General features: G+C 52.5%; 1 protein-coding gene across 1 annotated transcript in view; it reads left to right on the top strand.

Annotated features, from left to right (window-relative positions):
- The window catches only part of IGF1R (insulin like growth factor 1 receptor), a 298,344-nt gene extending 280,411 nt beyond the window's left edge, over positions 1-17,933 (top strand). The window contains exons 20-21 of the mRNA XM_004759809.2: positions 2,455-2,589; positions 10,165-17,933. Of these exons, the coding sequence (XP_004759866.1) occupies positions 2,455-2,589; positions 10,165-10,546 (517 nt within the window). The 3' untranslated portion in view covers positions 10,547-17,933. The remainder of the gene's footprint in view (positions 1-2,454; positions 2,590-10,164) is intronic.
- The last annotated feature ends 5,938 nt before the right edge of the window (positions 17,934-23,871 follow it).

The raw sequence follows: 23,871 nt of genomic DNA, 5'->3' as shown, positions 1-23,871 counted from the left end.
AGGCGTCTCGGTGTTGGGTAGAGTCGGTTTAGCTTCCATCCATAGACTCCCTGCAGCTGGTCACATCCCGAGAAGGATGACCAGACTCCAGGATTAAGTGGCCCTGCCTGACGAGCGACACTGACATCAGAGAGGAGTCACTTGGGGTAGGCCTCTGGGGGAGAGCCGGGCCTCTTACCTGCTGTGTTACTTCACGGGTGTGATCATGAGGGCCTGGTGAGGCCCAGGAAAGGCTCGGTGGTGGGGAGGACTCCTGTCCTTGAGGGGCGAAGTCTTATGGAGAAGAGGAAGTGATCCTGAGGGACTAGAGTCATGGAAGCCTGGCCAGGAGAGATGGGGTCGTGCGGCACCATAAAGTATGAATTGCCCCAGCTGGAGCTGTGAGGGTGCGGGATTTTGGTAGCGGGAATGCAGGGGAAGCCATGATGGCAGGACGTGCTTGCTGCTTCTGGAGGACGATGGGACTCCCCTGAGGGGGTTTGGGGAGAGAGAGACCAGCGCTGTGTCAGGGGCTTGGGCCTGATCCTTCAGGTTCTGCAAAGACCCGCAGAGCCGCTGAAGGCAGAAGGACCCAGGAGTGGGACCTGGCACTGTGGTTTAAGATGTTCCCATCAGCTGAAGCCTGAGGCTGCGTGGAGTCAGGTGCTGGCGCCCCAACGGGATCCTGGGGCGCGGTGCTGGGCTCCAAGGAGGTGGAGGGACAGGGGACCCAGGGTGGACAGCCCCAGTGAGGCCAGAAGAACAGGGCTGTGGGATAGACTGTGGTTGTGACATGTGAAGTTTACGGACGGCCAAGTGACCGTGCCTGGGAGCTTGAGCCAGAGCGGCTGGAAGGGTCCAGGCAGGAGCAGTGAGTGAGCCAGTGAGTACTGTGGCCTGCGGAGCACAGGTGTCTCGGGAGGGAGCCGCGCTCACAGATGCGCCCCCGGCCTGCAGTCAGCAAACACGGCAAGCTGGCCGTTTCTCCCGCTGCCTTGCGTGGCAGTGGTGGCCCCCGGGGCATGGGCTGCTGGGACCAGGTGCCCTGCAGTAGGAGATCGCACCGCCGAAGCTGATGGAGAAGCTGGCCGGCCGCCCCAGCTGAGCCTCTGAATGCCCCACCGGGGCTTCTGCGGTCTCTGGCTTTTCTAGGTCCTTTACGCAACATTAAAGACTCTTTCTTGGCCACTGGAACTTAAAAAGAACCTTGGGTGGGTGCGTCCTCTGCTAAGATTCTGTCTTCGTGTCCCATGTCTACTCTCAACAGCGATTTGCCCAGAAGCCTTCCGCTCACAATTGTGGTAGAGTCTGAGCCCCTCCTGGCTCAGGATCCCGAGCGGGAAGCGCCGGGCCCCAGAATGTTCCATGCGGCTCTGCCAGCACCCCTGGCCTCACAGAGTCCCATTGGAAGCCCCTTGGGCTATGGGCTGCTGGCGAGCCTGCTTTATTCCACCGAAATGATCCGAATGTAAAGGCAAACAGATGGAGGAGAAGCTGTACAAGCCGGCCGTGTGTGTCGGGAAGGCACCTTTACTCTGCAGATTACAGCATTGCCTCTTTAAACATACCCGCCTGACCTTTCGCTGTGCATGTATATGTATTTTAATTTGTTTTCGGGTCGTTGGATCTTCTAAACCAACAGACAGACGGCATGCTTGGCAGAGTCGCTCACTGCTCCCCTTGCTGAATTGACTTCTCGGCCCCTTTGCCACTTGGCTGAACTCTGCCTAAGGACGCCCAGCTGCCCCGGAACCCCAAAACCAGCCAGTCCCGCCCTCCTCGCTCCCTCGGGGGCCCCACCCCCGCCATGAGACTGAGCCCCTCACAGGCCGGCAGCTCCCACAGCCCTCCAGTGCTTCTCTCCCCACTGCCCCCCACTGGCCCTGGGGAATCCCCGGTGAGTTTTCCAGCACTCCAGACTGATGGGATCTGAACTGTGGCCAGGGACCCGAGGCACCGTGTGTTTTAAAAACTCTCCAGGAGACTCTACTCTGCAGGCAGGCTTGAGAGCTACTTGGGTGCAGCTTCCCAAATCGGGGCAGCTCGTTCACCGGCTTGGCTATCCTAGGCTGCGTTTGAGCCCACTGCACCACGGTCCCGGCAGGGCCTGGGGATCTGTTTGGATTACAGGATACAGTGCGTTTGGGAGACTGTCCTGCCCACTGCACAGCTGGGGCCCTGACCTCAGGTTGTCCGGGCTTCACAGGAGTGCTCAGGTGCTTCCTAGTCCTTTGGGGGCTCCTGCAAACCCCCTCCGCTTTGGCTTCTTCCTCCACTGTGCCCTGGGGCTGTGTCTCCTGTGCAGGAGCCTTGAGCAGCATCTGAGGGAGACGGACGTGCACAGCTCGCCAGTGCCGGGCCCACAGCAGGATGCACGGGTGGCTGCCCCCAGGGCCGGCAGGTGCTGGGCGGACAGGGCCAGCGCGGTCAGCAGTCCCCTTTCTGAGCCCTCATGTTGTCCCCTCTCTCCCACAGGTCCTTTGGGGTCGTGCTCTGGGAGATCGCCACGCTGGCCGAGCAGCCCTACCAGGGCTTGTCCAACGAGCAGGTCCTTCGCTTCGTTATGGAGGGCGGCCTTCTGGACAAGCCGGACAACTGTCCCGACATGCTGTATGTCTTCCCTGGGCCCCCGCCACACCCCCTCCATGTTCCCTGACCCGTGACCTGGGGTGGGGCGTGCAGTTCTGGGAGCCAGTCTCTCAGGCCGGCGGGACGCCCTGATGGCCGGGGGGCGGTTTCGAAGAGGGTCTTCTTGATGGTGGGAACCTGTGCCTTCATGGGGCTGCCTCAGTTTCCCTCCGTCTCCCTTAGGGTTCTGATGGACCCGTTGGCACTGGTCCTCTCAGGCCACGCGTCTCTGTGGAGTATTTGCCCAAAGCAATCCTTACCCATCTTCTCCCTGCAAAGTTTAAAAAGGGGGTGTCATGGGGGATACCTGCATGACCGTGAGCGCTCTTGACCCCGTTCCAGAGCCTCCCGCAGCGGTGGGCAGGCCTGCAAGAACTGGCACCTGCACTTGCCTCCGCCGTGGGGCTGCCCTCAGGTGTCCTCCCTGCTGAGCGTAGACAGAAGTCGTAAACCATGGGTCATGCTCCCTGGAGCTTCAGGCAGTGACCCCCGGGGAGCCTAACGCAGAACGTCCTCGAGCCTCCTGGGCCTCAGTGCTCCGCACTTAGGAGAAGCTGCCGGAGGCCAGGGCTGCGGAAGGCGGCTGGGCCTCACTGTCTGGCGGAGGAGGAACAAGTCAGAGGAGGCTGTGAAGGTGGCCTGGGGCGGGGTTGTCGGGTGCAGGACAGGGACAGGTAGAGAATGGTGCACTTGGTTTTAACACGCACGTGAAGGTGGGGCCCAGAGATTCTTCTGGATCCCAATGGGTGGAAGGTAGGCTACCACCACTAGTACCTTGGAGACCTGGGGACCAATTCAGGGATTTTCCAGAAGTGCTTTTCAGGACCTGTTTGGCTTCACGTGAGGAAAGATCCCAGAGGGACTGTGGGGCTGCGCCTGTGTCTATGTGGAAGACCCCCTAGATCTGCCTCACGTGAGCACCGTCTCAGGCTGCCTTCGAGCGGCAGGATGGTTTGCAAACATGAGGCAGATACCTGTCAGGTAACCGGGGAAACTGGCCTCAACAGCCTGAAAATCTCACTCATTTGAGTCTCTCAGCAGTTTCCTTGGGGCAGGAATCCAGACGCAGGTGGGTTGGCCCCTCTGCTCAGGTCTCAGCCGACTGAAATCTGGGGCCACCATCGTCCCAGACTCTGGGCCTCCCTCTCCACGCCCCTCAGGTTGTCCGCAGGATTCAGTCCTGTGGCTGCGGGACTGTCACCCTCCCGGAGACTGTCTTCTCCCACCTGAGCAGCTTACTTCTTCAGACCCAGGAAACCCTCTCTCCAATGCCTTTACCTTTTGTTTTACCTGATTAAGCCACATCTACCCCAGATAATCTCCCTTGTGGTTAACTCATCAGCTGATGAGAAAACTAAAATAGCCGAGGGAAATCCCGTCGTCATCCGCGGTCCAACCCGCACTCAGGTGAGGGGTTACAGGGGCAGGAATCTCGGGGAGCATCTTAGGGTCCAGCTGCCACAGCTTGGGAAGCAGAAACCATTGTCCATCAACAAACCAAGCTTTTGTGTTTTTTTCTGAAGGACTGGGTTGCTACCAAAACTGACTCCCTAGCTCCATGGAGGTGTGGGAAGCCTTGTTCCCATGGCCCTGACTGCCCAGCTGCAGGGCCTGGGGACTGGGGGTGACTCAGTGTGGCATCCCTGTGCTGGGGAGCACATTAGCTGGGCCCTGTGCCCTGTAGCTGCTGCTTGTGAATGTTTGTTCAGCTGAAGCCCATTCTAGCCCGTGGACAGTTTGCATGGAAGTATGAGAGAGGACCTACCACTGCCATAGGGAAAGCAGCATCCTTGCATTGCTCGTGTGTGTGTGGTGGGACAGGGGAACCCACTGGTCATCCGAGCCTGGGCCCAGCATGGGAACTTCGCATGGTCCTCGACCTGGGGCACAGAGGAGGCCCACCAGTGACGGGAGGCTCCTCTTCTCAGTGGGCAGTGTGAATGGTGGGGGGTGGGGAAAGGGTGGCGGAGACAGAGTGGGAGGCAAAGGTTCCCTCAAGAACCTTCCCAATTAGCCTCTTAGACTTCAGGACCCAAAGTTAGAAGAGACTCAAAGGTCACTTAGTTTAAAAAAAAAAGTCACTTAGTGCATTTTCTTGCCTAGCGTGGAAACGCTCCCTCTCCCGACCTGTACCCGTACCAGTTTTCCACTGCAGGACATTATCCCAAACTTAAGAGTTGAAAACAATGATTAGCATTTGCCATCCCACAGAGTGTCTGAAGGCGGAAGCTGGCCAGCTGCAGCCTGAGTGTCCCGCCCAAGGCCGCTGTCCGCAGTGGGCTTGACCAGGGCTGGGACCCACTTGCAAGATGGCACCCCATGGGGCCAGGTGCCAGGCAGCTGACTTCTCCCTGAGCAGGCTCAGCAAACGCTTCCTCTGGAAGGATAGAGAGGAAATATTTTCCAGCTCCAGGGGCCCACACGGTCGCAGTGACAGCCACTCACCTCTGTCACAGAGCCAAAGCCGTCACATGTGCCACACGACTGGGCACGGCTGTGCTCCCGGACAGTTTGGTTTGGAGATACTGAAGTTTGAATTTCCCGTACTCCTCGCGTCACAAAATATTCTTATTTTGATTTTTTTTAAAACCACATAAAAGTATAAAAAACCATTCTTAGCTCCTAGGCCTTACAAAACCAGCCAGTAGGCCACAAGCACCTGTAGCTTGCCTCCCCTGCCCTAAAGCAAATGATTCCAGAGCAGAGCAGAAACCATGGTCGCCTTTCGCGCCTAACATTGTGGGGGCAGCCCTCCGTGATGTGGCTGGAGATTATAGGGGGCCTGCTCGGCGGGGGGAGGGGCGGTCACTGGGGGCTGTTCTCTCCGAACGGTGTGGCTGCTGTATTCTTGTCAGTGCATTATAAGAAAGGTCTTCCTTCAGAGCGGAAATCTAAGTCATGGAGCACGAGGAGTGATGCGCACTGAATTCGCATCCAGGTGTCTGGTGCAGGACAGAGGTGGTGGCTGGAGCCCGTGGCGTGGTAGCAAGCTCAGAGACAGTCCAAGAAAGCACGTGTGCATTGCGTTCACGCGGTTTGGGGTGGTGGGAGGAGAGGTATTGTTTTCGAGCTTCCTCTTTGGGATAAATGTTGGCCTCCGAGAAACTTGTAGGACTCCTAGAGTTAAGCTACCTCCCGGTGACCGGAGTTTTGATACTAATTTAATAGGCGTGGGAAGCAGCCCACCTGCCGCGGGAAAGGCAGCGCACTTCCTGTTCCCAGCACGGACTGACCAGGAAACTCACTCGGAGAGGTTACCGGTGGATATTAGATGTTTAATTCATGAGGCATTTCCGGCTTTGCCATCCAGAACCGCCCCCCCTTGGCGGATTGTTCTCCCTTCTAAGAAAATAACAAAATGAAAGGAGGCGAGTTGCTTGTATAGGGAGTGTCTGGTGAGCTCTTGGGAATTGCCCCAAAGCCCTGCTGGGCCTCCATGTGGGAGAGGGACCCTTTGATGGTGTGGCTCCAGGCGTCTGAACGAGCCCCAGTGTGATAACGGGGGTTGGGAGGGAGGAGCAGAGGCTGCCGGGGGCCCTCAGCTCAGTGTCTGCGCAGGCAGGTGAGGTGGACTGCTCTGCAGTGGCCGGTACACCTGTCCCCCAGTGGCCAGGTGCACCGTGGCTTCGAGGAAAGGCGGAGTGGTCCAAGCCACATAGAGTCCCATCCAGGCTTGGGAGTCTTAATGCTGAGACTCCGTTTGAATTAATTTAACCAGGGGCACGAGATCAGCTTTGGTTCGTGGTTCGCCGGTGGTTCTCATTTTAAATCGATGACACAGCCCATCTCATGGCTTTGTACTTACACCACGAATGTCCTTGTGTCCCCCTGGCTACATGCGGACTGCTGACACCCCAGAGATGGTGGCAAGGCTGGGTCCTAGCTCTCGGAAGCGGGGCGGTGGGACCGGGTTCTCATGCCGCAGGGTAGAGCTCGAGCAGAGGGGACGCTTGGAGTCGTAAGCCCTGGGCCAAGAAGCCGTTTGGTCTTCAGTAACACTTCTGCAGTGTCACACGTCCGGACAGTTGTCAGGGGCGGTTTACTGCATGTGGACCAGAATTTGAACTTTTGAGCCCACCTGAAACCGATTCAGTAGGCTCTGCCGGTTAAGGCTCCCTTGGTGCCGGTGATCCATGCTGGTTTGGTGGGACTCGGGCGCCGGAGTAGAATCCGGACAGTCAGGAACGGTCGTCCTCGCCTGCGCAGCCTTCTGACCGTGGGCTGTCTCGGGGTACCTGGGCCCTGCATTTGATCTCGGCCCGAAGACAGAGTGGGGGGGGGGGTGTCCAGCGGTCCTGCTGTCCCACTGCTGGCCCCAGCTGAGAAGAGGCTCATGAGACAATCCTGGCTGTTCCAGGCTGCCAGGAGGAGGTGGAGGAGGGGCTCACCTAGCCCTTCCGGGCCTTTCTGGAATCTGGTCTTTGTTGCGACAGTGGCCGAGTGGACAGAGGCTGCGCTGCATCCCACTGCTTGGCTTGTGCTCACAAGCCACATGTGTGCACTGCAGGGCCGAGAGTAGGGTGGACCCCGGGGCCCTCAGTGTGCGGGATGGGAGGGAGCGAGCCAGTCGTCGCTGTTCCTTCATGCCACCCCCCGGGGCCACCCTGGGCTCCCTTACACGGCTTCACCCTTCCCCCCAGGCAGGGCAGCCAGCAGCCCCGTTTGATCTCCTCCTGCCCCAGGTAAAGGGTCCGCACATACCCCTCCCCGGCCCCCAGAAGAGGGCGTCCGGGAGAGGACGGCTCGGCCTCACCAGAGCCAACTAGTTGTAAAACATGTGCTTTTTTAAAGAAGAGGTTTATCAGCCCATAAATCCTTCTAGAGCCTACTGGAAAGTTTTCTTGTGGAGATCGTGTAAACAAGGTCTGGGATCCTACAGAGTGAAAAAGACTTCCTTTTATGGGCAGCCCTGGAAGGGCTGTGACTCCGGGATGGGTTAAGAGAGGCATCACATGGCTTGTTTGTGCTGATGTCACTCCAATCACTCCCCTGCCAGTGGCACCTCCTCACACACACACCCCAGCCCCCACCCCAGCAGCCCTGAGCCAGTGCTCATCACGTGTTCCTGGCCCGCCGCGCTTCTATTCAGGGACAAGTCAGTCAGCCAGAGAGGAAATTGCAGCCGAGCCACAGAGAGGGGTCCTGTGTATTTATGGCCTGACTTATTTGGGGGGCCAGGGGAGGGGGGTCCTTTTCCTCTGGTCAGGGAAGGTGGGCGTGCTTGCCAGGGGACCCAAGGCAGGAGCTCCCTGTTTATCAGTGCAAATCCCCCAGAGCACCTGTGACCAGAGGAAAGGCACCCGGTCTCCTCGGAAGACCAGGGTTGCTTTTGTTGAGGCTGAGAAAATGCCCCTTTTCCTGAGGTAGGTGTTGCTCAAAGCCCAGCCCTCCTCTCCAGGGGAGCACCCCACCCTGTTCACCCTCACTGCTCGCACAGATCATGGAATCTCTTGGTGCCTCCACTTCTTCAGCTATGAAATGGGCACATATTCTAAGGCGCCTACTTCCCAGGCTCGGGAGGAGGAAGGCAGCTCACGTGTGTCCAACCCTGCCTACCACCACGTGTGTGTCACTGAGCGCGTGAACTGGGGGGTCAGTCCTGCCAAGCGGTGAGTGGTGTGGCCAAGGGGTCAGGGGCAGTGTGGGGAGGGGGCAATCAGGTCAGGTTTCACATTTTGTCCAGATATTTTTCTGCTGGAGGACGGGTGGCAGACGTTTTCTGTATAGGGCCACACGGTGAATATTTTGGGCTTCTAGGCCAGTCTCTCTTCCAACTACTCAACTAGAAGTTGTCCCTTGAAAGCAGCCACAGACACATGTAAACAAATAGGTGTGGCTGGTCCAATAAAACATGGTTTACAAAAACAGGTAGCAACATGGGCGGAAAGCCCCTCTCCTATGTCCACCCTCCCTCAAAGTCACATCCTTTTCCCTCCAAACGACTTGACACCTTTTCCCCAGTTCTTCCAAGGTAGCTGGGGCCATCAGCTAAGGAGCGTTCTCTTTGCAGACTGGGTTTTGGGTCCCACGGGCTTCTCCCCTGGCTTCTTCCCTGGGGCCAGACACAATTAAGTGCTCTGTCCATCAAATGGTCAGCCCGAAGGAAGGCCAGAAGCCAATCTGGGAGGCTCTGTGCTTCCCAAATATGGGGAGTTCCATGGAGCCATCTTTATTGAAAAGCATCTCTTTAGCTAGAAGTTTTACAGAGAACTTTTCTGGCAAGAACACCAGTGGGAAGGGAAGGTTCTTTAGCTTCCGGCTCACGCAAGAAAGGGCCACAGGCCAAGCCCTTCTCGGAACCATGGCCTCCTCCATCTCTGGGTCCGGCCTGGTTCTTTGCTCCGTCACCTTCCTTTCCACTCCCAAGGTCTACTCAGCTGGGTCTGTCTGGGTTGTGGGTTAATCAGAAGCATCCCCCCCTCCCCCGGCCATCCTGAACTGTCAAAGCCCAGGCGTCCCCTAGGTCGGCTGGCTCCACCACCCCATTCCTCCTGTCTCCTTCCGGGCACAGGCTATGGCTCTCTGGGGACCCCGTCCCATTGCCAGGAAGACTCCCAGTGGTCACGTGGCGCTGAGGGTTTTGCAGAGGTTTGCAACCCAAATGCCATCATGGTCCGGCTGGTGAGTCCCCACACGGGCTTCACGCCGTGTCTGCTGCCTCCTCCACCGGCACCTCCTGCCTTGTTGGGCTCTGGATGCAGGTCTTTGCTGGAACTGTCACTTAGTTCAGTGCAGCCTGGATCCGAGGGCAGGCTCTGCGTGGTGGGGTGCGCACCAGGCAGCCTGGGCGGCGCTGGACAGGACCCCGGGGCAACTTGGAACACAAGCTCCTTCCATCTTGTCGCCGCACTGCCCCACTGCCTGTTCTGCAGGCCCCCTGCTGGCTGTCCCCAGACCTCGAAGGAAACCTAGAAATAGCAGAGGTGGGATTAAGAGAGAGCTCACTGTCGGGATAGTTGCGATCGCTTCTAACCCTTGTTACCGAGACACCAGAGGTTTCCTGCGCCCTGATTCCGGAAATAATGTTCCATCCGTGGCTATAAGAGATGCTTTAAACAGAATTCTGTATAGGTTTTTAAATTTTTATTTCTTTCTTAAATATTTATTTATTTTAGAGAGAGAGAGTAAGGGAGGGCCAGAGGGAGAGAGAATCTGAAGCAGACTCCCTGCGAACAGTAGAGGCCGACTCGGGGCTCAAGCCCATGGCCCTGAGATCATGACCTGAGCTGAAACCGAGTCTCAGACCCTTCACCCACTGTGCCACCCAGGCACTGCTCTTTTTATGTCTTAGCACTGTCACCGTAACACCTAGATCTGTCTTCCTCGGGGAACGAGCGCTTAGGTTTTGCCCAGAGAAGGGTCCTGGGTCCTGGGTGAAGCGAAAGCCATGGTAGGACATGGGACAGGGGAAGCTGAAGGCTCCTCGGGCCATCGAGAGAGAAAGGGAGAGGCTCAGAGAGGCGGCAGCGCCCCCGGGGTCTCTGCGTGTGGCCGGGGGACCACGGCGAGTGGCCCGGGGAGGCGGCGGGGCCCATGTGCCGTGTGTCCTCACCTCAGGTTCGAGCTGATGCGCATGTGCTGGCAGTACAACCCCAAGATGAGGCCCTCCTTCCTGGAGATCATCAGCAGCGTCAAGGACGAGATGGAGCCCGGCTTCCGGGAGGTGTCCTTCTACTACAGCGAGGAGAACAAGCCGCCCGAGCCGGAGGAGCTGGACCTGGAGCCCGAGAACATGGAGAGCGTCCCCCTGGACCCCTCCGCCTCCTCTTCCTCCCTGCCGCTGCCCGACAGACACGCAGGACACAAGGCCGAGAACGGCCCAGGCCCTGGCGTGCTGGTGCTCCGAGCCAGCTTCGACGAGAGACAGCCTTACGCGCACATGAACGGGGGACGCAAGAACGAGAGGGCCTTGCCTCTGCCCCAGTCTTCGACCTGCTGATCCTGGGATCCCGGATCCCGTGCAGACAGTAACGTGTGTGCACGCCGGGCGGCGGGTGGGGGGAGAGAGTTCGAACAATCTATTCACAGCCTCTTGTACCTCAGTGGATCTTCAGAACTGCCAGTGCTGCCCACGGGAGACGGCTTCTCTGCAGTAAACACGTTTGGGATGTTCCTTTTTTCAATATGCAAGCAGCTTTTTATTTCCCTACCCAAACCCTTAACTGACATGGGCCTTTAAGAACCTTAACGACAACACTTAATAGCAACAGAACACTCGAGAATCGAGCCTCCTCACGCTTTCCCTGGCACTCCTCACTTCTCTCAGACCTGTCTCCCGCCCTCCCTCTCTCTCCCTCTCTCTCCCCTTTCTCTTTCTCTCTGCTTCATAATGGAAAAACCTTTGCCGCAAGCCCAGCTGGGACGCCCTTTCGATCAGATTGAGGAACTGGCCGTCCCTCCCTGTGGCCCCACATTGCCCCCCCCCCCGTACACACCTGCCTGTCACCGTAGGTCTTTATAAAAAAAACAAAAACAAAAAACACGTTGAGACGGAATTTTTTTAACTGTATCTTTCACCTTTTTAGGGACATATGAAATTGACAAAGGGCCATCATGCATTCGAGGTTGTTACCATTTTAATGCTGCCAGATTCTGCCAAAACCCTCGACTTCCTCCCTCCCGATCCCAGCACCTGTTTCCTTGTTTCCAGAGGCATGGGGCGAGCACGGTAGCTAGTCACACCATTTAGGAGCCACGTTGAGGACACACTCCATCCGATCGCTCCTGGTGTTCTTTTCCAGTCCTGCGTTCACACAGGTCCAGTTGCTTTTTGACTAGGTTATTATTTGGGGGAAGTGGACAGAATGGGATTTTTCTCTCAGTGGAGACTGGGAGAGGCTGAAACCCCTCTTCCCCACCCTCCCCCCACCTGCTAGCCCCCAGGAATTCTGGAGAAAATAGGCCCTGTCGAGAGCCTGGCAGACAGGCTTTGAGGAAAGGTCGTCCACGTGCCAGTCTCCTGTCCCCCCACCTCGGCCGCCCCCCACCCCACCGGTTCCCGGCCCCCCAGGACGCAGATGGGAAGGGGTTTCCAGGGACTCAGCCCAACTGTTCATGCAGGTTTGCAAGGAAAGGAATTCAAACACCACCACAACAGTAAGAAGAAAGCAGTAAATGGATTCAAGCATTCTAAGCTTTGTTGATATTTTCTCTGTTACTAGGACTTCTTCATGGGTCTTACAGTTCTATGTTAGACCATGAAACATTTGCATACACATCGTCTTTAATGTCACTTTTATAACTTTTTTACGGTTCAGATATTCATCTATACGTCTGTACAGAAAAAAAAAAAGCTGCTATTTTTTTTGTCCTTTATCTTTGTGGATTTAATCTATGAAAACCTTCAGGTCTACCCTTCTTCCCTTTCTGCTCACTCCAAGAAACTTCTTATGCTTTGTACTAGCGTGCGTGACTTTCTTCCTCTCTTCCCAGTAACTGATACTTCTATAACATAATTTGCCATGAACTGTTTGATGCCTTTTTATAAATACACCCTCCCCTCCCCGCTCCCCGCACCCATTAGTTATGTTCTAACCCGGAGGCTCTGTGGGCACGAGGCTGGCGAGGGACGCAGGCGGGCAGCGGGCGGCACCCCACTCCTCGGCCTGCTCCCACACGGCACTGGGGTCTGTTACAGTGCAAGACACGATACAAACTCAGGTCAGAAAAAAAAAAGGTTAAATACTTCACACATCCTTGTTCAGTGTTTCTAGTCGCCCTTGTTGGAAAGTCTCCCCTTCTCTTTCCCGCACCTTTGTTTTGGTTGTGACACACATATATCTATTTTTTTAATTCTTGGGTACAACAGCAGTTTTAACTGCAGACACTAGGCATTTGGGTTACTATTTTTTTTTTAATGGATATTTAATCCTTCCATCCCACGAGAAACAGCTGCTGAGTACCAGGGTGCAGCGGGCGTGGTCCACTGGGCCCTCTGCGGCTCCCGCCGCCACCCTCCAGACTGACCTACCTGTCTCTAGAACCCGAAAATCCCTAGGCCCCTCCTTGGCACCGGCGGGGAAGGGGCCACAGGAGCAGCCTCCTCAGGTTGGCGGCGAGCCCTCTTCCAGGTCTGGCGGCTGGAGGGCCCAGTCGAGGCAAGCACCGCCGTGGTGGCTGGGGAGCCCCATGCTTGCTCCCAGGGGACCGGAGCCCTGGCACTGGCATGCTTTTCCTTGGCCAGGAATCCAAGTCCTCGGGGCCCGGGGGTCTTGTTTTGTTTAGTTTTTAGCACTTCTCACCAGAGTGATGACAGCACACGAGTTGCTTCTGGGATGGAAATGTTTAAATTATGAGTAGACACAAAGCTCGAATATGATGATTGCTAGTTGTGACTGGAGATTAAACACGAGAAAGCAAGTGTGTAGTGCTTTCCTGCTTGTCAGTAGCTTCAGTCCTACAATTTTCTCTAGCCTTTGTCCCATAGTTTTTTCCCTTAAAAAAAAAATGAGAAAAAAGAAAGTTAATTAAGAAGGTATTATATGTAGGAGTTTTCTTTTAATTTATTTTGTGATACCAGTTTCAATCACTGTAGAGAAGCCCCATTATGAATTTAAATACTGAGGAAAGGGTTTGTGTGTGTGTGTGTGTGTGTGTGTATAAGACAGGACAGTTTTTGGGTTTTGGTTTTTTTTTTTTTTTTTTTTTTTTTTTTTTTGTTGGTTTTTTTTTTTCCTTGGTTTTGGTTTTCAAACATTTATCTACCTCACTCTTATTTTTTTATGTGTATATATACAAAACAATACATCTCACATTTCTCAGCACCTGACAATATGCCGTTGATACCAGTAACCTCTATCCACACCACAGGCCACACGCACCAGGCGAGGCAGGGGGAGGCCAGGCCGTATCCTGGGGTCGAAGCAACACTAACACGCCTCTCCTCCCGTGTCAGATGTCAGACCGCTTGCCTTTTCCTGCGATGTCTCGTTTGGTGTTGCCTTCGTTCTTCTTCTCCCAACTTGGTTTCCTAAGAGGTTGTGAGGTGTTAGGGTTTCCTTCCTCCCGGCCCAGGGCGCCCGCACGCTGCTGGGAGGCGAGCAGACCGAGCCACGGGGAGGCCGCTTGGCTGCCCCTGGCTCTCAGGCTTTGAAAGGGACTTCGCGCAGCTCCGACAACAGACAGATTCTGTCACTGGGAGAGCGCTCGTTTTCTAGGTGTGAAGGGCAGGCAGCACCCGGGGAGTGGGGGGGTGGGGAGGGCAGGCCGGCAGTCTCTGGGTTAGAGTCCCACCCAGAAAGGTGCCATGTTTGGATTTGGGTCGCTGCTCCGGCCGCTGTGGGTAGGCCTGCCTGAGGTGGGGACGTGCTCTCACGGCGCTGGGTCAAGTTCAGTGGTGCAGCCACAACAGCCCTTTCGAGAGCTCGGTCTGCCGGGCCTCCTGTGCGGGAAGGTAGAGGTTCCTGACCTGCCAGCCGGTCCCATTCAGGATGTACAGAGGACGGGAGCCCCCCCGCCCCACCCCAGACTGTTCCGCAGCTTCGCCCTCATCTCCTCTTCCCCCAGGGGAAAACAGAGACCAAACCTTCGGGCTGGAAAGGGCCAGTGGTCAGCGCCCAGCCTCCTTCTGGGGTGGCATGCCTCCCGCCAGGGCTGTGCCTTCGTCCTCCTGCTGCTCACACGGGTGAAGGGCGCGTGTCCCGATTCCAGCAGCTGCTCTCACAGGCACTGGTGACTCGACCTGGGAAAGGTGGTGGGGGTTTTCCCGAAGCAGGGATGGTTCCTTTCAGTTCTAGCGCTGCGGCTGGGCTCGGGAGTGCCCTTTCCCCTGCGAGAACACTACCCTCTTTTCCCAAGGCCCCTGGCATCGTGAGGTCACTGAGAAATACTGTTGGATCAGGGTTTTCTTCTTCCACACTGTAGGTGACCCCTTGGAATAGTGGCCGCTCCTCTTTTGCACATACCTACCGGTTTCCACAACTGGATTTCTACAGATCATTCAGCTGGTTATAAGGGTTTTGTTTCAACTGTCCGAGTTGTTGGTGTCCTTTTGTTTTGGTTTTACGTAGGTAGTTTTTCTTTAAGTAGAAAGAAAACACGAATAGTGTAGTGCCCATCATAACAAATGCTTCAGAAACACTTAAATAAAAGAAAATTTTGCTTGTGTGATGGTGCAGTCATTTTACTGGACCAAACCACCCACCTTGACTATCCCAAGGCATCATCTATCCACAGTTCTCGCCTAATTTTATGCTGATTTTCCCACCTCTTCTTGATTTTTCTCTTTTGTATGCTCCAAATAATCTAATCAAGCTGAGTTGTGGCATTTTTCCATGCAACCTCCTTCTGACAGCAGCTCACACTGCTTGAAGTGACGTGAACCACTGAGGCACATCATTGGATTGATGTGAGCATTAAAACATTAGCACACACGGCCCTTCCCCGAGGCAGCAGGAGCTGGTGAATTCTGGAGATACTGTCGAACTTCAGCTGTGCGAGACCCAGACCACCCAGCTCTCCTCTATGGGATGTCATGACGTTTGACACACAATTGGAACGCGCTTCCTCCGTGGAAGACGGAAGACCGTGTTCGTGGCCAACGCTGGCCTCTCCTTCCAGCCTGTTCCTTAGGACCTGGGACAACATTTCGATGGGAGGAAACGTGGCTTGGTAAAACCTGAAAAATTAATTAATTAATTAATTAAAAAGTGCTTATTGTGGAACTACCCGACAGCAAAATGCTTGGCAGGAGGTGATGAGCTCCGGTTGGGATAACATATGTACGAGCCAAGTCTGAAGCCGAACTCTAGGCCAGTTTGTTCCACCAAAGCCTCTTGTCAGCAGCTCACCTCTGCGGGCAGGTGGCGGGGCGTGATGCACGCTGCTGTCGTGGCAAGGTCACACGAGCTCAGATGGGTGAGGAGCCTAGGGTGCTTGGTCCAAGACCCGCAGCTGTCACTGCTGGGTCCCCCTCGGGTGGCCTGCGTCAAAAGCAACTCCCTTCCAAAACATAGGCACCCTCCGGTTGGCAGTAATGCTCCACAGTATGCCCTGACCCATCCCCGCAGGTCCCACTAATACATTTAAGGTTTGGGGTTTGTTCTTTTGTTACTGTTACTTTTGTGTTTGTCAGCTGGTTTTGTTTTTGTTTTTTTGTTTTTTAATTTCCTGGGCTAAGCAGCATTGGGCGATATGGACCAGATCCAGCCTCTAAGCACCTGTGATGAAAGTCAACCTTTTTTACTCCCCTCTGACTAGTCGGTGGTACAAATGAGAATTTCAAGAGAGGATGTTGTCTAGATTGAACCTCTGTTGCCAGAGATGCTGAAGATACAGACCTTGGACAGGCCAGAGGGTTTCATCTCGGGCCTCCAGCTTAGATGACTCGTTGATCACTTAGAGAAAAAGCAGACTGGACAATCCTTGACGGTGGGATGATGGGGCAGTAAGAAACCACTGTAATGGGGATGTGATGTGATGCCAAGCAAAGACTGGCGAGCAGAAGGGTATGGGGCTGGGAAGAAGGATGGGCCATGTTTTGAACCTGATGGTTTCTGAAGGTATCAGACCACATCAAGGCTCAACAGTCACCCGTGGGCATTGGGTTTCGGCAAAGAAACCGAACATCCTCCTTTGGACACTGTTGTCGCAGAGTTCAGTGAAATCGGTCAAGAACGGAACTGCACCACACCCGTCAGTTGTCAGTTCTGGGGCATGACTTTAGGGTTTGTTTTATTTTGTTTATGCAAGAACATAATGATCACTCATCTGTATGTCCACGTTTGTGTGTGTCCACATCTTTCTGGTAAACATTGTTCTAATTAGTCACTCATTAGCGTTCTCAATAGGGCTCTCAAGTCCAGTAGATTACGGGTAGTCAGTTGACGAAGATCTGGTTTACAAGAACTAATTAAATGTTTCATTGCATTTTTGTAAGAACATAGAATAATTTTATAAAATGTTTGTAGTTTATAATTGCCGAAAATAATTTAAAGACACTTTTTTCCTCTGTGTGTGCAAATGTGTGTTTGTGATCATTTTTTTAGGACACCTGTTTCCTAGCTAGCTTTACAATATGCCAAAAAAAAAAAAAAAAAAGGAAAAAAAAAAAAGATTCTCCCTGACCCAGGCCATGGTTCACCCTCTTTTCCTCCATGCTTTGTGCCCTAGCTTATAACAAAGGAAAGATGATGATTTAAGAAGTAGTTCTGTATCTTCAGTATCTTGGGTTTTCCAGAACCCTCTGGTTGGGAAGGGGATCATCTTTTACTGGTCATTTCCCTTTGGAGTGTAGCTACTTTAACAGACTGAAAGAACCTCATTGGCCAGGGACACAGCAGAGGTGTTGCAGCCCAGCAGCAGCCATGGCCCAGTGCATATCTGGCGGGTACGGCTGCTTGTCACCATTGTCCTGCAATGCCTGGGGAGGGAAAGCCTGGATGGCACAGCTGATGGTTTCACAGTGATCACAGCATACAGACTTATCATGCGAACGATGATAATTCTGGTGCACACAGGCCATTTGCTTACATGCCTCATATAGTGATTTGTGCTTTGTTATAACAAAAAAAAAAAAAAACCCTATTTATTTTATTTAAGGCAGAACACTGAAGACACATTTTTCCAGTCCAAACCAAGTCTGTTTAAGTAAAAACGACACACACACACACATACAAATGTGTTTCAGTCGGGCTCCATTTCCTCTAGCCCCCAATGGATTATTGGCCATGTCTACACTTCTCCACAAAATCTCCATCAGTAGAAACATCTGGATGTTTTGCACTACATGGGAGAAAGGTCCAGGAACAATTAGGGGTTTTTTTGTTCAACTGTTCATTGAGATGTTTGGCGTTGCATATATACAGCCACAGGTGGAACAGATGCTTGGCAAAAACACCTGTCTGCTTTCTAAGCCAGTGAGGTTGAGGTGAGAGGTTTGCCAGAGTATGTCTACCTCTGGGACAAAAAAAGAGAATTAAACCAGAAGGCGCAATGGAATGGATGCATCGCAAATAATGCATTTTCTGAGTTTCCTTGTTTAAAAAAAAAGTTTTTTAAAAAAGTAAAAAAAAAAAAAGAAAAAAGGTAATAACATGGCCAATTTGTTACATAAATGACTTTCTGTGTACAAATTATTCCTAAAAAAAAAAAAATTCTTCTGTTTATAAAAAAAAATCAGTAGATGAAAAAAATTTCAAAATGTTTTTGTATATTCTGTTGTAAGAATTTATTCCTGTTACTGCGATATACTCTGGATTCTTTATGAAAAAAAACTTTGTCTATTTTGAATGGCTGAAGCTAAGGCAACTTTAGTTTCTCTTACTCTGCTTTTTACTAGTAGTTAAAGTACTACATGGTTTAAGTTAAATAAAAGAATTCTGTATGCATTTTTGGTGTCTGATTTGGTTCCCCTCCCTTTCAGGAAGAATCGGAGGCTTCTGAGGCAGGGAAGCCGAGCCACGTGTGGCCCGTGTGTTCACACATGTCGCTCGGAGGTGTTCTGCGGAAAGGCTTTGCTTGCTTTCTGACAGCTGAACCTTCTCAGCATGCAAATTGCTGGTGAAGACAGGGAAGCTATTCGCTTTCTCACTCCATTAAATCAGCTCAAAGAAAATTTGAATACATAAGATACAGAAATCTGTACTTCATTTTTGACTGATCTGTAGACTTCTGCTGTATCTTCCACTGACAGAAGTCAGGCCCGGGCAGGTTTGCTGTAGGTGACTCTGGGACAAAGGACTCACACTTCCCATTTCCCTGTCCGTGTTGGTGCCTTGCAGCCAGCACACCTGCTTGGGATGCAGGTCAGAAGCAAGCAAGAGTGCACAGGCTATGGCTTGTGGGAGGTGTTCAGAACGTTCCTTTCTAACTGAGGATCTTGGCCTGTCCCAAGGCCTCTCCAATCCAGGCATTGTTTTACTGCTGGGAGAAATGGCCACAGTAAGAAGTATGAATGTATGTTCAAAGGAAACAAGCTGGAAGTGTTCTGGAATCAGACTAGAGACACACAGACACATGGGGAAGGGGGGAGGATGCAAGCTGACCATTTCACTGAACTTGGATCACCGGAAACTCTTCTCCAGAAACAAAGTCAGTCCACCGTATAAAGGGCTAAACAGCAAGGTGTAGGCAGTAGAAGTAAATCAAAGGCCATGGTTATTTCAGATCTGGTCAGTCTCACATATATTTGGACCTAAAAACAAAAGGCCTTTTTAAGGGGCGCCTGGGTGGCTCAGTGGGTTAAACCCTCTGCCTTCGGCTCAGGTCATGATCCCAGGGTCCTGGGATCAAGCCCCACATCGGGCTCTCTGCTCAGCCGGGAGCCTGCTTCTCCCTCTCTCCCCTCTCTGCCTGCCTCTCTGCCTACTTGTGATCTCTGTCTGTCAAATAAATAAATAAATAAATAAATAAAATCTTTAAAAAAAAAAGGCCTTTTTAAGAGCAAGGACTCTCTCAAGTTCTCGGGGTGGCCCCGAGGTTTCTGCTTGTCACAGAGTGGTCGGCCCTCGACCTCAACCGACTGGCCCTAGATGACAGGTGGCTCCAGGCAGTCTCCAGGCTCCTTTCCGACGGGCGTGTGGGCTGCTGGGGAGGTGGGCACAAGGAGTGTCCCGTGTGGGTACACGCCGCGCTTCCTGCCAGCCGCAGTGCACACTGCACCCGTGCTCTGCCGGGAGCAGCACAGTTTCTTCCCAGGCTTAAGGTGCTGAATCCTTACAAACACCAGAGCCTCCCCCCAGCACGCCGCTCGGAGACCCCAGAGCCAGCGGGGCCGTTTCCGTAAGCTGGCGTCGGCGGTCCGCCTAGGAGCGCATACTCGGTATGGCGCATGCGTGTAGAGCGTGCGCTCTCCGCTGGCCGCCTCGCACATCCCTTCTCTCAGCAGGTGCTCACAACTTGGCAAAGAAAGGGTTTTTTGTTTGTCTTTTTTAATAGATGAGCAAACACACAGACCTGCCCAAGACCCACCAACTAGTATGTGACCAACCCAGGGTTCAACCTGTTTACACTGGGTAAGCTTTCAAAGGGACTCTGAACCACCGCATCCCAGCCACAGGTGAACAGGCCCCAGGACATAGCCACAGGGGTGAGTGGACGGCTGCTGAGCCTGGGAGGGACCGGGCCCTCTGGGAATCGTCCTCATGAACACCGGAGGTCACACAGGGAGAGACCACGGAGACGTGCATCAAGAGGGAGCTCTGGGCTTCCTCACCAGATGACATCTAAAAGTCTATAAAATGTGTATGGTTTGGTGCCAAGCAATCTGAAATAACTCTGAAGCAGGGTCCTGAGGCTCCCTGCTTGCCCCTGGCCTGAAAGGGAAGCTACAGTGGGGGACGGGGACAGGGCTCTCGGTGGCAGGTGTTGGCCTCCAAATACGGAAGGATCTCTGCATTTATAACTGTGCAGCCGGACCTGCACGTGCTGGCCAGGCCATCCCAGCCCACTTGGCCGGCTCTGATCTGCTCCAAGGGACTCTGATCTGTTTCATGTCAACTAAGCCAGTTTCATTTGCAAAAGGGGTCCTGTATAGTCTGTACCAAAGGCTCAAGTATGCTAGAGAGCTAATGATAAAACAAGCAAAGTCTGCCTGGTTCCTTTGTTGTTAACTGGGAAATGCTTTTCCTTATAGTGAAAAAATCTGGACACAGAATAAACAATGCTTTAAAAACAAAACAAACAAAAAAACGTAAAGTGAAAGTGATAGCTGTGAGCACAGCACTGTAAGAAATCTCCCAGAGGTGGGGCGCCTGGGTGGCTCAGTGGGTTGAAGCCTCTGCCTTCGGCTCAGGTCATGATCCCAGAGTCCTGGGATCCAGCTCCACGTCGGGCTCTCTGCTTGGCGGGGAGCCTGCTTCCCTTCCTCTCTCTGCCTGCCTCTCTGCCTGCTTGTGATCTCTGTCAAATGAATAAATAAAATCTTAAAAAAAAAATTTTTTTCCACAGAGCTTAGCCACTGCCATCTTCCTCCAAAGGGTGGCATCAACCTCATCATCAACCCCTTCCTCCAAAAACCAATGTATCTCAATGGATATTTGCCCCCAGAAAACTTTATACAAGCAAAACCTTGCTTTGAGCAGTTTGGCACTCAGAGCCAGGGAAGCGTTGCCCAAAGGCAACATGGTGGCTGGAAAGGGGAGTTCTGGTTCTAAAAGGTAAGGATAGCACCCAACCTGGCAGAGAAGCCAAACCTGGCTATTATCCTTTGCTTTAAGCCCAAACACGACTGCTAGGAATATAAAATAGTGCAGCCACCATGGAAAGCAACATGGCGGACCCTCAAAACCATAAACGTAGGAACACCTTATGATCCAGCAATTCCCCTTTTAGGTATATAAACAAAACAACTGAAATTAGGGACTCTAATATATTTTTTTTTGCACACAGTGTACACAGCAGTAGTACTCATAATAACCAAAAGGTGGAAGCAACCCAGTGTCCACCAAAGGATGACTGTGTCGGGAGCCGGTACAGGAGGCCTACTCTAAGAGCCGTAAGGGACTGAATATGATTGGCTGTTCATTTAGGTCCACTCTCGCGGGAGGTGCATGAGCACTGCATTGTGATTGGGTAACACTGCCTGTATAAAAACGCATGCGCCAAGGGTAAAGGGGGAGAAGAAAAAAGCGATTAAAGAAGAAGGTTTGCCGCTACGTGAGTCTCCGAGTCGTTCTTGCGGGCCGAGAGCGACAAGTGGTGCTGAGACCCGGGAATCTCATCGTGAGAGATGCATGGAGTCGGCGACGATCAGGTAAAGAGTGCACCTATTTCTGTCTAGTGACAGGGAAAGTTCCTCAAGTCGAGGACGAGCGTAGAAAGCTTTCCGGGATGGGAAACGAGATGGCTGCAAAGTTCCTAGGATAAGGACGAGAGTAAAGCTTTCCGGGATGGGAAACGAGATGGCTGCAAAGTTCCTAGGATAAGGACGAGAGTAAAGCTTTCCGGTATGGGAAACGAGATGGCCACATATAAAATGCTGGGGCCGCTTTCTGATATCCTTACTCCTTTAAAAAATAAAACAGCTCATTTGTTTTTGAGAGAAGTGGGACAAAAGGCTCCCTGGTTTTTGGAAAGGAGCAGAGGAGGGAAATCGCCCAAAAGCCAAAAGGTGAGCAAGATGCAAAAGGAGCTTGCAAAAAAGGAGGAAAAGCTAAAAAAGGCTATGGCGCAGCTCAAAATGCAGGGGGAAGTTATGGCGCAGCTGAAATTAAAAGTGAAAGGAGCTATGGCGCAGTTACAAACAAAGACGGAAGTGGTAGATAACTTAGATCCTGTGCCCACGCGCCCAGCCCCAACAGCGCCACCTTACAAGGGGCCTCCTCCGTATAAACCTTGCTGCACCAAGGCCTGCTATTGTGCGAGCTGCACCGCACGAGTGGCTGCCATAGTAGCCTCTCAGGAGTTTGGGTGGGAACAGGATTCTCATTCAGTCCTAAAATCCCCACTTACTCTAACTCCACCTTTTTTGGCTATAATTATACTTACCAAGACCCGGCGCAAGGCGCGTCAGCTCACCTTCTAGATAGGTGGCTGTTCTGCCACGCTGCACAGGCATGTACAGACTTGGAAAGCCTTCACTGTATTAATGGGTCTACATGGCGTAACTGTACGTACAACTATCACGTAGGCTCTCGATTTGAAACAAATGTTACTTGCAATTGCACCTCAGCTAAGCACGTAAGTTACTCACCAACGCCCGTCTGTGTTAGAGCTCCCTTTCTCTTCATAGTTTTTAATGCTTCTACTATTAACAAGTCATCTAGTCTCTCTTGTGAGTCCCAGAATTGTCTGCTATCAGAATGTTGGAACGCCACGGTGGGAGACTCGGCAGTAATAGCCAAGATACCGACGTAAATCCCGATACCAGTACAGGTGAACCCCGACAACCTGCCGGTGCTGCTTCGACATAAACGAGACTTTGGAATAACAGCAGCCATGATTGCAGCTATCGCAGCATCCACCGCCACTGCTACTGCTGCCGCGGTAGCGTTGACAACCTCAGTACAGACAGCAGCTGCACTCAACAACGTCACAGGAATGGTCGCTGAAGCATTGGCTACGCGAGAACGAATTAATGGACATTTGCATGCTGGGATCCTTATTGTAAATCAAAGGGTTGATCTTGTACAGGAACAACTTGATATCCTAGAGTCAATTGTGTCGATAGGATGCATACATAATATGGCCGGACTTTGTATCACCCCTATAGCTCATAACAACTTATCCTTAGCAGCTAACCTCTCTAGACAGTTAGGAAATATGCTTAATGGTACCTGGAACTGTCAATTTCAAAATTTAACTAGGCAATTACGAGCTCAAATTATATCCATATATTCTACCAAAGTAACTATTGCACCTGTTAGTGAGTGGAAAAAAAATGTTACAGCAATCTGTTTCGTTCCTCAAACAGTGGGCCGGACTTGGTGCCATGGCTGTTCTCTTAATCACAGCTAACGTACTAATGTTACGTTGGGTGTGTGGCCGTGTCCGTCGCAATCAACGACAATAACACCTCATGGTTCAAGCCATGATGGCTCTTGAAGCTGGTACCTCCCCCCATATATGGCTAAGTATGCTAGATCGGTAGTCAAAGACGGGTAAGACTGATCCCACACCATAGCAACCTAAGACAGGGGCTCTTCGACCAGGGAGAGTACCCGATGACGGGTAAGCATGTGTGCTGAGGATTGGCAACCTAAGACAGGCACGATCTCAGCCATTATAAATAAATAAAAAAGGGGGAGATGTCGGGAGCCGGTACAGGAGGCCTACTCTAAGAGCCGTAAGGGACTGAATATGATTGGCTGTTCATTTAGGTCCACTCTCGTGGGAGGTGCATGAGCACTGCATTGTGATTGGGTAACACTGCCTGTATAAAAACGCATGCGCCGAGGGTAAAGGGGGAGAAGAAAAAAGCGATTAAAGAAGAAGGTTCGCCGCTACGTGAGTCTCCGAGTCGTTCTTGCGGGCCGAGAGCGACATGACTGGATAAACAAAATGTGGTCTGCACAAAAATGAAATATTACTCAGTCTAAAAAAGGAAATTCTGACACAAGCTACAACATGGATGAACCTCGAAGATGTGCTCCGTGAACTAAACCAGTCACAAAAGGACAAAGAGTATGATTCATTTATACGAGGTCCTTGGAGTAGCCAAATTCAGAGATGGAGGATGGAATAATGGTTGCCAATGGCTACGGGAAGTGGGAGGGATGTTGTTTAATAGAGACAGAGTTTCAGTCTGGGATGCTGAGAAAGTTCTAGAGATAGACAGTGGTGATGTCTGTGCAAGTGAATGTCCATAAACACTGAAAAACGGTTAAA

Source organism: Mustela putorius, unplaced genomic scaffold (assembly GCF_011764305.1).
Source record: "Mustela putorius furo isolate JIRA1106 unplaced genomic scaffold, ASM1176430v1.1 tig00003972_pilon_pilon_pilon, whole genome shotgun sequence".
Classification (NCBI taxonomy): Eukaryota; Metazoa; Chordata; class Mammalia; order Carnivora; family Mustelidae; genus Mustela; species Mustela putorius.
This window is presented reverse-complemented; position numbering and strand designations above follow the sequence as displayed.